The sequence below is a fragment of the Pinus tabuliformis genome, chromosome 6 (assembly GCF_031772625.1).
Source record: "Pinus tabuliformis cultivar Carrire ecotype Pingquan chromosome 6, CPIR1, whole genome shotgun sequence".
Classification (NCBI taxonomy): Eukaryota; Viridiplantae; Streptophyta; class Pinopsida; order Pinales; family Pinaceae; genus Pinus; species Pinus tabuliformis.
The window spans coordinates 2,027,707,195-2,027,721,683 of record NC_142292.1 but is presented as its reverse complement, the minus strand read 5'-3'; the positions used below and the strand labels follow the sequence as shown (position 1 = coordinate 2,027,721,683).

Here is a 14,489-nt window from a genome sequence, read left to right as displayed (position 1 = left end):
CCTTTGAGGGTTGAATTGTAATTATTTTATGTAAATAATATTTTAACCATGGTGCTAAAATATTAGAGGGTTGGGAAAAATTATTAAGCCCCTCGTGTCAATTTATTAAATTTTCTGGCAAAAATAAATTAAAAATCTTACTCCAGAAATTTAATTTATTAGAGTCAATTAAGTTTAAAGAAAAATAAATTCTCTAAAATAAAAAATTCGTGGGTTCTAGAGAAATTAATTTTAAAGGTTCCCCACTAAGGGAATATTGAAAATTTCAAGAAATTTTGGACCCTTGGGCCTTGGTGGTTAAGTCAAAATCAATTTTTTGAGGAAATTAACTCAAACTAATTAAATTTGAGCTAATTAAAAATGAATTAAAAGAGAAATTCAAAAATTTCTCAAAAAGTAAATATTTCAACAGTGGAGATTAAAAGGTAATCAAATGTTTATTAACGGTTGAGATTACTTTGACGGGGATCAAGCCAACTAGCCGTTTGGAGAATTTATTTATAAATTAGAGGTCATTTGTCTCACAAAAGATTCGATCTTTGAATCGTGTACTAGCTCTTGAAGCTCTCTTGTAATTTTTCTGGAATAATAACTCAAAGTCTTTGGGGTTTTCATTGATGGTGGTGTTTCTCTCCTATTTCTTATGGTAATATTGTTCCTAATGCTTTGTTGAAGTATATTTTAGAAGTTGTTGATTTTTAGCCTTTGGGAATAATTTATTGCACATGTATCTTGCTTAGGTTATTGGATCTAAGATAACATTTTAATTTAATTAAATTAGCAAGTATTTCTAATTTTTGAGGATTATGGTGTTATTTTACATCTCTATCAATCTGACAACTTGATTTGAGTGTGCAGAGATCTTTTATATTCGAAAGCTTGGGCATGTGGAAAAGTCCTTGGTTGGACCAACCCACTCCCAAGGCATAAGATCTGAAGAACCTTCCTGATTGAAATCCCAAGATTTATCTAACGAAGTTTCTCTTGCAGGGTTTCTTAGCTAGTGCCTCATTTAAAAATATTTATCTTTTATGTATTGAGTTTAATTGATAGATCTAGCTAAGAAGAGTTTGATTTTATAGATCTGGGAGCGGAGTCAGACTCATACTCCTTAGATCTAGTAGATTTGTATTTTATTTGTATAGATCTGAAGTCTTTGTAGAATAATTTTGAATTTCTAACATCTGGGTTCTTGGTTTTAGTTTTATTTTTGTATATATTGGGTCTTGGGTATTTCAATTTTTACTTGTGCAGGTGTAGATTTGAGATTATTCAAGGAGATTTTTGGAATTTGAGACAGATCTAGGCCTTGGAGGGCAAGATCTAGTCTCAAATATTTGTTTGCAGGGCCAAATAATTTGAGATTATTCAATAAAGGAAGAAGATTTGGGGTTTGACATTGAATTTTCGTGAGATTTGGGCATATTTTTAAGCCCTTTAAGGCCAAACACTGCCCTAAACTTTTTCGTTCAACCTCAAACCCTCACAACAACCTCCAAAATCTGCCTTTTCTCCCTACGACCTTCTCCATTGCTCTGTCCCTTAATCCTCACGCTGCTCTCCAAGCTCTGTGTTGCCTGCCGCAAGCCTCATCTTCCTCTTCCCTTGCTCCCATCTCCTTCCCCCTTGCTGCCGCACCCTTTTCTCCTCCTCGACAACCCTGAAACCCTCTTCCGCTGCCTCTTTCTCTCAATCCGCACCTCCTATCCCTGTCTTGTGCCCTAGATCCCTTTTCTGCTGCTTGTAGCAGCTTTTTGAGCCTTAACACAATCCTTTCTTTTTGCTGCCATTGCCCTCACAGCTGGACTAAAGAGCTCACTGTAGGAGAAAAATCATTTTCTGGGTTGGCATTTCATCAAAATTTGCAGAGTACTTTGGTCAAGACTTGTGGCATTCATTGGAAGAAACTTGGCAAATTGCTTAAAGGCCTAGGGCCTCAGCTTTCATTTTTTAAACCTCTATTTCTATCACTGTCTAATCATTTAGCTAATCACATCTAAAACAATGATATTAAACAAACACATTGCATAGACATAACTTAGCGTAAATCTATAATCTATAAGGGTTGTCTTATTATGCTTTCTGAAATCTGATAATAATACTGAATTACATCTTTCTTTGTGGGTACATTTGAGCAAATTGTTTAAAACATTTTGGCATTAGTTTGGCATCTAAAACTTACTGCTATCATAAGATAATTTATTGCTGTCCTGAACACAATCTCTGAAATTTCAAGTAAGTTTCATTGGTGAACTTCTTGCATCATCAGAATAATTGTTGGCATTGGTATTTGAGAAGTCTAATGTTTCTTGTCTTTCTCCGAGTTATATGATTCGAATTTGTGCACTTAAGCTCACCGCATAAAGAATATTTATTTCACATATTTGGCCAAGCAAATAGATCTAAATAATTATTGGCATCCCATGTTTTAATTTGTTCAAAAGTTTTCTTGTCCCATTAAATTGTGGAAGACAATTGTCTTTAGATCTAATTCTCTCTAAATTGAGTATCATTGAAATTGCATAACATCGAGTAATATGCAGATAAATGATTGGTTCGAAATCTAATTGCATATTGGGCATCTCTTAGATAAATTATTTTGGAATTTCAAGCAATTGTCCTTGGCATTTTACATTGAGATTGAACAAGTGCTCTATTGTGGATTTGTGGTAAATTGTGCATATCAACCATCTATTATATCTTGTTGGCTCTTTCAAAGTTGACATTTATCTTTGTGATTGGGATTGTCCATTGAATCTTTTAAATAAGTACTTAGCGATATAATTCAGATTAAATTGTAATCTAAGTACTCAAAGGCTTTAAAAATCTCACTTCACTAATCACTTTTTAATTTCACCTTGCATTTGCATCCTAAGCTAGTCGTTCATATTAAAACTTACCTCCAAGCATAAGCTTGGTTGATAGAGAGATATGAATATCTTTGCATCTTTTCTTGAGAAGTCTACCCTTTTTAGTATCTAAAATGATGACCTTGCAGTCGTTAGAGCCACAATTTCTACAGTGCCAGAGGCACCGGGTACGTTAGATTTCAAGGAGAGGGATTGTTAATCACACCCTCGTGTGTGTCACCTTGACTTCTCTCTGCCATTTACGCTAAAGTTTAGGCTCAATATAGATAAAGATCAAAGGGTCATACTTAGACTAGGCATTTAAGTAAAATTAACCAAGATTCCTGCATTTCACATAATTCTTAGGAGTTGCATTGCATATAGAATAGTTACTCATCAAAGCAACAATTGTCTGTTCGATGCATGCTCTTAATTTTGTAAAGCAAGAGTATTGACTCCATAAGGCACTGGTTTCAAATCTTATAAATCTAATCGAATCCTTAAAATTTTGCTAGATCTAAACAAGTACTTGGCCTCTCAACTATGTCTCCCTGATTAGTTGGTTCCCAACTAGTCATTCTTTATCTCATTTCCGTAGGGTCTACCCCCCATAGTTTTCTGTTGGGAGACAACCTAAACGGAGAGGTTGGAGATCAAGGTGACAGCCCCCGACCTGAGTCGTTGCCGCAGTGCCTATACATTTTGAGCGCGACATCATGGCTCTAACTGCTAGCTAGGGATGGACTCTTCACCAAATGGATGTGAAAACTGCTTTTCTACACGACTTCCACAAGGAAGAAGTATTTGTGGAGCAACCACTAGACTTCGAAATTCATGATAGGAAAAATCGCGTGTAGACTGAAGAAAGCTCTCTATGGATTGAAGCAAGCCCCAAGAGCTTGGTATGCCCGCATTGATAGCTTGTTGATGAAGCTTGGTTTTACTAGAAGCAATGCTGATCCAAATCTCTACTTCAAAACCGTCCAAGGTATGCCGTTGATTTTGGTATTATATGTTGATGACTTATTCTTGACAGGTGGTGAACCTCTTATCCTTCAATGTAAGAGAGAGTTAGCTTCTAAGTTTGCAATGAAAGATCTTCATTTGATGCACTACTTTCTAGGCCTAGAGGTATGACATAGACTTGGTGAGATTTTCCTTTCTCAAGAAAAATATGTATTTTCCTTTTTCAAGGAAAATATGTATTTTCCTTTCTTAAGGAAAATATGTTGTCAAGCTATTGAAAAGATTTGGTATGACAAAATGTAATTCCTTGAATATGTCAATGGATATGAATTTCAAGAAGTTTTGTGGTGAAGTTGCAGGACCTGATTTGGCAAATTCTTTTGAGTATCAACAACGGATTGGGGCATTGATGTTCTTAGTGAACACTAGACTAGAGATATCTTTTGTGGTCAACACTCTAAACCAATTTATGATTAAGCCATCATATGCACATTGGATTGCTGCAAAGCATGTGCTAAGATACCTGCATGGGACCATCAATCTTGGATTGAGATATATTGCCGGAGATGTAAGCCTACATGTGTACTCTGATGCTGATTGGGCTAGTAACTCTGCTGATAGAAAGAGAACAATTGGATGTTACTTTAGCTTGGGATTTCCCTTGATATCTTGGATGAGTAGAAAGCAGAAGTCTGTAGCCCTTAGCATGGCTGAAGCCAAGTACATTGCTGCTAGCATGGCTAGCTGTGAGGTAGTATGGTTGAGGAAGCTATTTGGAAAGCTGTTTGAGCATGTGCTAGATACGACAGTAATAAACTGTGATAGTAAGAGTGGGCTTCGACTTGCAGAAAATCTTGTGTTCCATGACAAGTCCAAGCACATTGAGATCAAATATCACTATATCTGGGATATGGTGCAGAAAGGAGTAGTAAGACTCCATCATATTGCAACTGATGATCAAATAGCTGACATACTTACCAAGCCTTTGCTGAAAGGGAAGTTCTTGGTATCCAGAGTGCAACTTTGTCTGACAGATCTGACCCTTCCTGGTGGGGGTGGTCATGAATGATCGAGTACACTGAGCTCTGCTCTTCTCTCTTGTTTGAACTTCTAAATTGGGAATGGAGCCAGGAGAGCTCTTGGGTTTGACGGAACGCTTGATTGTAGGTTGTGCGCGATCTTTGTCTTGTGTTGACAAGTGGTAATCCCCCCTACCATTAAGTCTGAGACTTGCCAAGTGTATACCCAGTGTGCATCCTACCCACAAGTTGGGCTTGTTGAGAGTACCACCCATCTGGCCAATGTGTGTGGTAAAGCTTGGTTGTGTGTGATCCTTGACAAGTGGTAACCCCCCAAGTAGAGGTAAGACTTGGTTGTGCGTGATCCTTGTCATGTGTTGACAAGTGGTAATCCCCCTAAAGTCAGTGGATGAAGGTGTTCTACCACTTGACTCTTAAGGTAAAGCTTGGCTGAGCGCAATCCTTGTCATGTGTTGACAAGTGGTAAGCCCCCCAAGCAGAGGTGAGACTTGGTTGTGCGCAATCCTTGTCATGTGTTGACAAGTGGTAATCCCCCCAAGCCTGTGTTAAGATGGGAAGATTAATGGATATAGGGTGATAGATGAATCTCCTCTATGATGATTCTTCTTCATTAGATTGTGACATCATTGTTCCAGATGATACAAAGAAGAGATGAATAGAGATGGACAGAGAAAACAAATATCTTTGGTGCAAAAAGAAATTCCTCCATAACTGAGAGGAAGTGTTGAAAATTGGCAGCTTAGGGATGAATTCCTTATCTACAATCTCATTTCTGACAATTCTAGAGTGACTTTAAAGGAATAGAAAGAAAGTCATGTCTAACATCTCAATTATAACTTTCCAAAAATAATAAATCACCTTGCATCAATTGGTAATCAAGTATAATTGATGGAAAATCACTTATCATTAATCAATCCTAATAGTTCAATATCAACTTAATCATCAATATTATTATTATTATTATTTATGATACTATTATATTATTGTTAAAAAGAAATTCATGTCTCTCAATCATGGCACTCATTCATGTCATATGTAACTCCCCTTAGTTAATGCATATGTTACTCTCTCTCACTTAATGGATACATTACTCTCTCTCTTATGTACTCATTAAAAGCATGGCATATTCCTCTTACACACTCATTAAAAGCATCTCATAAAAGATTCCTCTTACGCACTCTTTAATGCATATGTTACATTCCCTCCTTAATGTCTTGAGTTACAAAGGCATGTGTACCTCCTTAATGGCATAAATTACAAAGGCATGTGTACCTCCTTAAATGGCATATGTAACTTCTCTTCAAGGCATGCATATTACTCCTTTATGACCATAAATTGTTGGTCTTCCTATATATGTGTCTTATATCATCTCATTCTCATTACTTGTGCATTGTGAAAGAAGAATTTGTACTTGATAGAGAGAGTTGGAGAGAGTTGGAGAAGATTGTGAGAGAGAGACTTCGAGAGTAAGAGCAAAACTTGGTGAGCGAGGTTGATTTAGTGTTTCGGTGTTGATTCAGTTGAAGGGAAGGTTGATTCAGTGTTTGCATCTACTATTGCTACCAATGATCTTTATGCTACAATTTGTTCATATTTGGGTGAACTTACTTATTCTCTTGATCTCTCATTGTGCTCTATATCTCTGCTAAACAATTGATATCTAATAGAAGAAGAATCTGGTTGGGTTTTCCCCTTGTGGGTTTTGCCCTGGTCATTAGACCTAAATTCTCTGTGTCTTTATGTTCTTGGTTGTCTTCCATTGTGCATTTGGTTTATGTTCTATTTACAATTGCTTAACTAATATTGCAGTAGAAAGAAGTTTTTGAAATAATCAATTTTTATAGCGTAGAACTTCAGAATTTTAACACAAGTTTGTCTCTAAATGCCTCAAACTTCCCCTTTGTTAAGGGTTTTGTTAGAGTATCAACCTATGTTGCATGGTTCAAGTTTGGCAATGATTAAGTTTGATTCAAACTCTAATTTTTGGATGAGGTTCTCATTCTTAATGCGATTTGCCATTGATTTGTAGAATTCTTTATTAATTTGTCAATTTTGTCTCCTTTTTGTATTAATTTATTAATTTTTTCCGCTAACTCTTTTTGTCCTTTCACCAACTTTGTTTGTGCCTATGTGAAAGAGGGTACAACTACAACAATAGGGCTTGCTTTGTTTCTGCCTTTACTGGACAACAAATTGCTCTTTCTCTCCTCTCAACATTGAAGTACACTTAGTAATCCGCAAAAGATTGACCAAATTTGAATATAGAAATAACAACTACAACAATTGTACAACCTATATGGCTTATTGGTATCTTGTTGGTCACATCAACAATCTTCTATTATTCTCCTTGAGTGCACTCTTTCTTCTTCCTACTCTCTTGCTCTCTTCTCATATGAGGTTGAGCTCTCCCATCTTGTCCTTTTTATGCTTTGAGAGAAATAACTAATCTCCCCAATCCTAGCTGTTTGTTATCTCTATCTTGAGATGTATGGCTAAGATTAAATCCTAGTCTAAGTCATTTATGTTATATAACTTTTGGAACATTTCATTTAGATTTCTAAGACTATGTTAACTTCAAAACAATAGAATTTCACTTTTATTTTTTATTTTTCAAGGGAAATTACAAGATGGAATTAGTGATTAGATTTCCAAGGTGGTTACTAATGAAATGTCTTGAACCACTTCTTGCATGTTGACGCTTAACTTATGAAAGAAATTCTTGCTCAAGTTACATTTCTCAACATGAACAAATTCAGATATTAGAATGATTTTTGTAACGTTGCAAAGATGATAGAGGGCCATAATCTTTAGAAAGGGGAAGCTAGATTTGTTGTTGATATATATGAGAATCAAGGAATTGATAATCAGTAGTTAGGGATTGCATGTAGGACCTTAGAGGTTAAAATAACATTTGGATACTACCTACTCGAAGGACTAGGTTGATGTGTAGTTAAAACAAAGTGTCGATTTTTACATGATTAGATAGATAGTTGAACAATGACCACTATAAACAAAGAAACTACACAATTGAGTAAGGGAGATTCTAGAGGAACTTATTGGGGAGTTCTCTCTAGACATAGGTAGATATTCTTGTTTGACAACCAATTAGGTCTTAAGAGAAGATACTTTGTGGATAATAGAGGTAGCAAGAGGCAAGGTCCTCAAACATCCACTTTCTCGTTGTATAAATTGTGAAATCAATGATATAAATGGGAATCCATTTCTAGTTTTCTTGCTTATGTAGATCTATGGGCTCCAATTGTTTCAATGAATTTTTTGTTGTGGTTAAATGTAATCACCTTTAATTGTCACACACACACAAACCATTAACAATACAAGTCCTTTGTGTTCAAAGATTCAAACAACAAATTGCAGAGGCCATTTCTATTGAGGGTGATTTCCACTTCTTTGGATTAAGACAAGTATCTTCATTTTGTTGTCAATTGATTAAGTGATTTTGCATTGTAAGGGATTTTGAGCACTTTAATGTTATGTGTATGCACGTTCATGTTTAGGTGACCAATGAATCATGTGGTGGTGGTTTTGTTATTGAGATGTTTCTATCTATTAAAGCACTCATGTAAGTTTGATAAATATACAAGCCTTAGGCAATTAGCCCCTATGTCAATGCCATTTTTGAATATACCAAGTTTGGAACATTTTATAGACTTGATAGCTACCCTTTTTCTAGCACCTATTACATGCACTTATGTTTATTTGTTCTCCATGAGCTTTTTTTAGGACCTATTACATGCCCTTATGTTTATTTTATGCTTCGAGAGAAATAACTAATCTCCTCAATCCTAGCTGTCAGTTATCTCTATCTTGAGATGTATGGCTAAGATTAAATCCTAGTCTAAGTCATTTATGTTATATAACTTTTGGAACATTTCATTTAGATTTCTAAGACTATGTTAACTTCAAAACAATAGACTTTCACTTTTTGTTTGTTTGTTTGTTTGAAAGTGAAATTACATGATGGAATTAGTGATCAGATTTTCAAGGTTACCACCAATGAAATGTCTTGAGCCACTTCTTGCACATTGACACTGAACTTGTGAAAGAAATTCTTGCTCGAGTTATATTTCTCAACATGAACAACTTTAGATATTAGAATGATTTCTGTAACGTTGCAAAGATGATAGAGGGCCATAATCTTTAGAAAGGGTTGTTGATATATGAGAATTAGGGGATTGATAATCGCTAGTTAGGGATTGCATGTAGGAACTTAGATGTTAAAATAACATTTGGATACTACCTACTCGAAGTAATAGGTTGATGTGTAGTCAAAGCAAAGTGTCGATTTTTACATGATTAGGTAGGTAGTTGAACCATGACCACTGTAGACAAAGAAACTACACACTTGAGTAAGGGAGATTCTAGAGGAAGTTATTGGGGAGTACTCTCTAGACATAGGTAGATATTCTTGTTTGACAACCAATTAGGTCTCAAGAGAAGATACTTTGTAGATAATAGAGGTAGCAAGAGGCAAGGTCCTCAAACATTCACTTTGTCATTGCATAAATTGTGAAATCAATGATATAAATGGGAATTCATTTCTTGCTTTCTTGCTTATGTAAATCTATGGGCTCCAATTGTTTCAATGAATTTTTTGTTGTGGTTAAATGTAATCACCTTTAATTTTCACACACACTCAAACAATTAGCAATACAAGTCCTTTGTGTTCAAAGATTCAAACAACAAATTCCAGAGGCCATTTGTACTGAGGGTGCTTTTCACTCCTTTGGATTAAGACAGGTATTTTCATTTTGTTGTCAATTTATTAAGTGGTTTTGCATTGTAAGGAATTTTGAGCACTTTAATGTTATGTGTATGCACGTTCATGTTTAGGTGACCAATGAATCATGTGGTGGTGGTTTTGTTATTGGGATGTTTCTATCTATTAAAGCACTCATGTAAGTTTGATAAATATACAAGCCTTAGGCAATTAGCCCTATGTCAATGCCTTTTCAGAATATACCAAGTTTGGAACCTTTTATAGACTTGATAGCTACCCTTTTTCTAGGACCTCTTACGTTTATTTGTTCTCTATGTTTAACTTATTGATCACTTCACTTAAACTTTTAGCAATGAAGCAAATTTCTATACCAAGCCTTAGATCAATAATTTGCTTAAAATATGTACTTCAAAACCGTTTCTTACTTATTTATCTCTGCAAGCTTATATTTATTTTGTTATTGTTAGACATGCCTTTGTTGTAATATCGTATACATATTGCTCAATGTTTTTTAATCTTTATTTTTATTAAGTTTTGAATTGCTTCAATATTTGGATTTTGGAATCAAGAAATGCCTTTCATAGGGCACTTCCTAATATGTGATTTTCTTTCTTATATGATATTGTAGATTCTTGTGAAAATTGTCAAATTAGCTCAAGCACGTAAAATCAAGGGTTCTAAAGGAGATTGGCAGGAATTTTTAAATTCCAATAATAGTAAATTTGGTTCATCACTTTGTGATCCCGGAAAGAAATCGTGGGATGTTTTGGCAGCTTTTGTGAAGACATTTACTGCTAAGGAAGACCTTAAGGTAACATGATTCCATTATTGTGTTCCAATATTTTGTTTGGAGTTTCACATTGTCTTTCAACTTTCAATTTGCATTGCAAAGCTAGTACAAAATGCTCATGAAATAAATTGTTTAGGAAATAGATGTTAATATTTTAATATTTGATCCAAAACCTTCATATTGACATATGTTGAATTTATCAAATTATGAAAACTGTAACAGTCCTTGTTGTATGAGAGAAGATAGAATTATTTCGTAATAAAAATAATATATCGATTGATAGAATGAATATGAATGATACAATAACCCTCGTGATGGTGTATTTTATAGCATTGACTAGTCATGAGGTGAAAGGGTATGCGCCCCTTGACTTTTTGTTTGTTTAATTAATTAATTAGTTAATTATATTTATATTTATGTTTATAGCATTGCTGCCCTTTGAAAGAATGCTTTGTCCTCAATGTTGATTTTTTTTAGCTATGGTTGGTCTTCTTAATTTATATTTTAGCCCTTACAATGTGTAAAGAATTTGTAAGACATGTTCTTCATGTCATTATTACTGTTTAGTCCTTGAAATAATTTATATAAGACATGTTTTTCATGTCGGATTTAGAAGAGAAAATTTCAAAATTTGAATTTTGAGTTTTTGGCTCCAAACTAGTCAAGTCAACCCTCTCTCAAGTCAAGTCGGCCCTAGTGAAGAGACACACCCATTCTGGGCAGGAAGATCACTATATATAGTGTATTCGACCTCCCCCTCAAGGTAGATTTGACCTCACACAAGAAAGACAATTTTTGGGCATCCAAGTGAAGGACAAGAAGGAAAAATCTAACTCACACGTGTGGATTTCTCCCTCTTCTAGCTTGCACGTGTGTTTTTGGGCAACATATTTTGGGTGGGCCGTAATTCTGGGAAGGCCAAGTTTTTGGGCATATTCTGGGAGCCCGAAATTTGGCCTAGGCAGATCAAAGAGGGTATAAGTTTGAAGGGCAAAAGCTTGACTTGAGTTGACTTGACTAGAGGGTTGCGTGGCTAGGTTTGACCATAGCTTGTTGATCAGTTTGATCTCATAGTTAACTAGTTGCATTAGATGTATCTCTTGTTGAACTGAAGAATTTCTCTAGGAAAAAGGTTGTTGCGTTTTCCCCCAAGTGGGTTTTCATAGGGTAAAACCTTGCGTTCTCTTTGTGCAATGTGATCTCTACTGTCCTTGTACATTTATGGTTGAATTTTTGAAGTGTAATTGCTTAATGATAAACTGGAATTGTTAAAAGAAGATCTATATCATTTGAAGTAATTATCAGTGTTCCAGAAATTAGTGCTTGTCTCTATTGCACTTGAAACCTCAACATGTTATCAAAGCTTTGGTGAGGAAAAGGACACTGAGATCACTCTTGGAAAGCCTTGGTAAATGGAAGAGCATTAAAGAAGACCTCATCTAAGATCTATTTGCTTGTCTATAACTATGGGTTCCTATATGTAGGCATAAAACAAATTGGAAAGAGCTACAAACTTTAGGGCTTGGAAAACAAGGATTGATCTTCTTATTGCAAAGAATGAACTTTTAGGTATTAGACAAGGTCATCGAACCTAAGGGTGATGAAGGAAAACTAAAAAATTGAGAAGGATGATGTAACTGCTAGAACTATCATTGTAGACTCCATTAGATATCATTTGATCCCAAATGTAGCAAATCTCGACTCTTCAAAGAAGATGTATGGTGCCCTAATTGGTTTATACACTATCAACAATATTGGTCAAGCCATGAGTTTGAAGAATGAGCTTCATGATGTTAGAAGGACGCGAAATGACACTATAGCCTTGTATTTCATGAGGATTTCTCATCTGAGAGATTGAATTCAAGCAATTAATGAAATCAATTCTTAAAAGGAATTAGTGACTATAACACTTAATGGTTTACCTGAATCATGGGACTCATTTGCATCGGGGATATGTTCCAGAAAAGAAGCTCCAAAGTTTGATGAACTATGGATTGCATGTACTAAAGAAGAATCAAGGCTCATGTCTAAAGGAAAGATTCAGAGATCTGAAGAAGGTGCTCTCAAGCACATGCGACACATTTCAAGAAGGGAGGAGGAAGAAAGATGTTTGGTTTCCAAAGAAGAAATGGAGGAAGAAGAAATGAAGGAGACTTGAAGAAAGAAGATTTGCTAGTAAAGGAAAGAGAGATATGTCAAAAGTTCAATGCTATCATTGTCATAAATTTGGTCATTGTAGACACGATTGTCCTGAAAGGTCGAATGATAGAAAGAGAAAGGGAAAGTAGCAAGGCCATCGAAATAGACTTTGAAGAACTTCCAAAGAGACCCAAGAATGAAGATTTCGGTGACAAAGATTTCTTTTACTTTTCTGCTCTTACAGGTTCTATTACAGATAGCAATGATTTGTGGCTAGCAGATAGTGGTGCCTCAAGGCACATGCCAAGAGATCGTGACAACCTCACAAGCTTAGTGGAAAGAATATCTCAAAAGGTAGAGCTTGGAGACAACAACAATTATGCAGTCAAAGGCATCGAGAAAACTTTTATTTAGTTAGAATTAGGTGAAAACGTTAATCTAAGCAACGTACTATATGTACTAGGTTTGAAAAAGAATTTGCTTTCCATTTCTTGCTTAGAAGATAAGGGAGATAGAGTAACATTTGTTGATGGCAAAGTTCTTGCATGGCCCACAGGCTCAAATATAGATTCTGCTAGAGTAATTAGAATTCATGAAGGAAGGTTGTACAGATTCTTGAAACAACCTACTCAAGCATTTGTACATAATAACATTAATCTATGCGAGCTTTGGCATAGAAGATATGCTCACATTCACTATATAGCTTTGCTTGCTTCAAAACAAATGGTTTCAAGTGTTCTAGAATTGCAGATTGAGCATGAAAAAGTATGTAAGGGCTGTGTGCTTGGAAAGAATGTCAAGAAGCCTTTTCCAAGCAGTGAAAGTAGATCCAAGGAAATTTTGGATCTAGTCCATTCTGATGTATGTGGTCCAATGCCAGTGAAATCTCTTGGAGGCTCTTTGTACTATGTAACATTTATTGATGACTTCTCTTGCAAGACATGGATTTACTTCATGAAGATAAAGGACGAAGTCTTTGACAACTTTCAAGAATTAAAGGTTGAAGTGGAGAACTTGAAGGGTAAGAAAATCAAGATTCTGAGATCAGATAATGGAGGAGAATACCCCTCCAAGGCACTTGTTTCCTTTTGCAAAGAAGCTGTGATTAAGAGGCAGTTGATAGTCCCTTACAATCCACAACAAAATGGAGTTGCTATAGGAAAGAATAGAATCGCCAAATAATTTGTTAAGGCAATGATGCATGATCAATGTTGAAATATGTAACTAGGTTCAGTCTTCATAAATGTATTTGAGTCACAATGAAATGTACTTATCAAAAGAATGAAGAAATTTTTTTTTGTTATTTTTATTATGACTTATTAAAGCATGGGTTTCATGCTTGGGTCATCTTGTTTTAGGTCAAAGTACCCATTGAGAACTTCTAGGATTTATTCCAAGTCATTGTCCATTAAAAGAGACCCTTCTTGGGCTTTCGAATCATGTAAAAATAATTAATTTTGAGCAAAAAAATGAATTTAGTCTCCTCCACACTAAGTCAGCCTCAAGAAGATCAAGTCGGCCTCAAGAAGGGAAATTCGACCTCACTGGAAGGATATATATACAAGGCAATTTGAATTCATTTGGAGCATTTTCACTCTCACACACATAGTATGATATCTGAGGCTAGAAGTTGGGAAGTGCGAAATTGGAAAAGGGCTAGAAAAAGAGTTGTAAAGGAGTGCGAGTTTTTGGAGGAAGATAGAAGACACCAAGATCGAAATTTTGGGCCAACTCTCTCTCACTTCTGAGGTGTATCAAGGAAGATCGAAGTTTTTCTAGTCTAGTCGAAGCTGTTGCTGGCGCTGCTATTGCATGTTGATGCTGCTAGGTCGAAGTTGCTTTTGAAGGGTTATCATCTGCAAGAAGGATTGAGGGCTAACTTGGTGTGGAGGAAGTCTTTGTCTATGTCAAAGAGTCTTCGATTATCTCGAGAAACTATTGAAGGGGTTTTGCCCTGGATGTCCGCC

At 35.6% G+C, this 14,489-nt stretch overlaps 1 protein-coding gene across 1 annotated transcript in view; it reads left to right on the top strand.

Moving 5' to 3' along the window:
• LOC149267387 (small RNA degrading nuclease 1-like) overlaps positions 1-14,489 on the top strand; it is a 190,409-nt gene that overhangs the window by 11,188 nt on the left and 164,732 nt on the right. Inside the window, exon 2 of the mRNA XM_089411429.1 lies at positions 10,222-10,404. Within this exon, the coding sequence (XP_089267555.1) occupies positions 10,222-10,404 (183 nt within the window). The remainder of the gene's footprint in view (positions 1-10,221; positions 10,405-14,489) is intronic.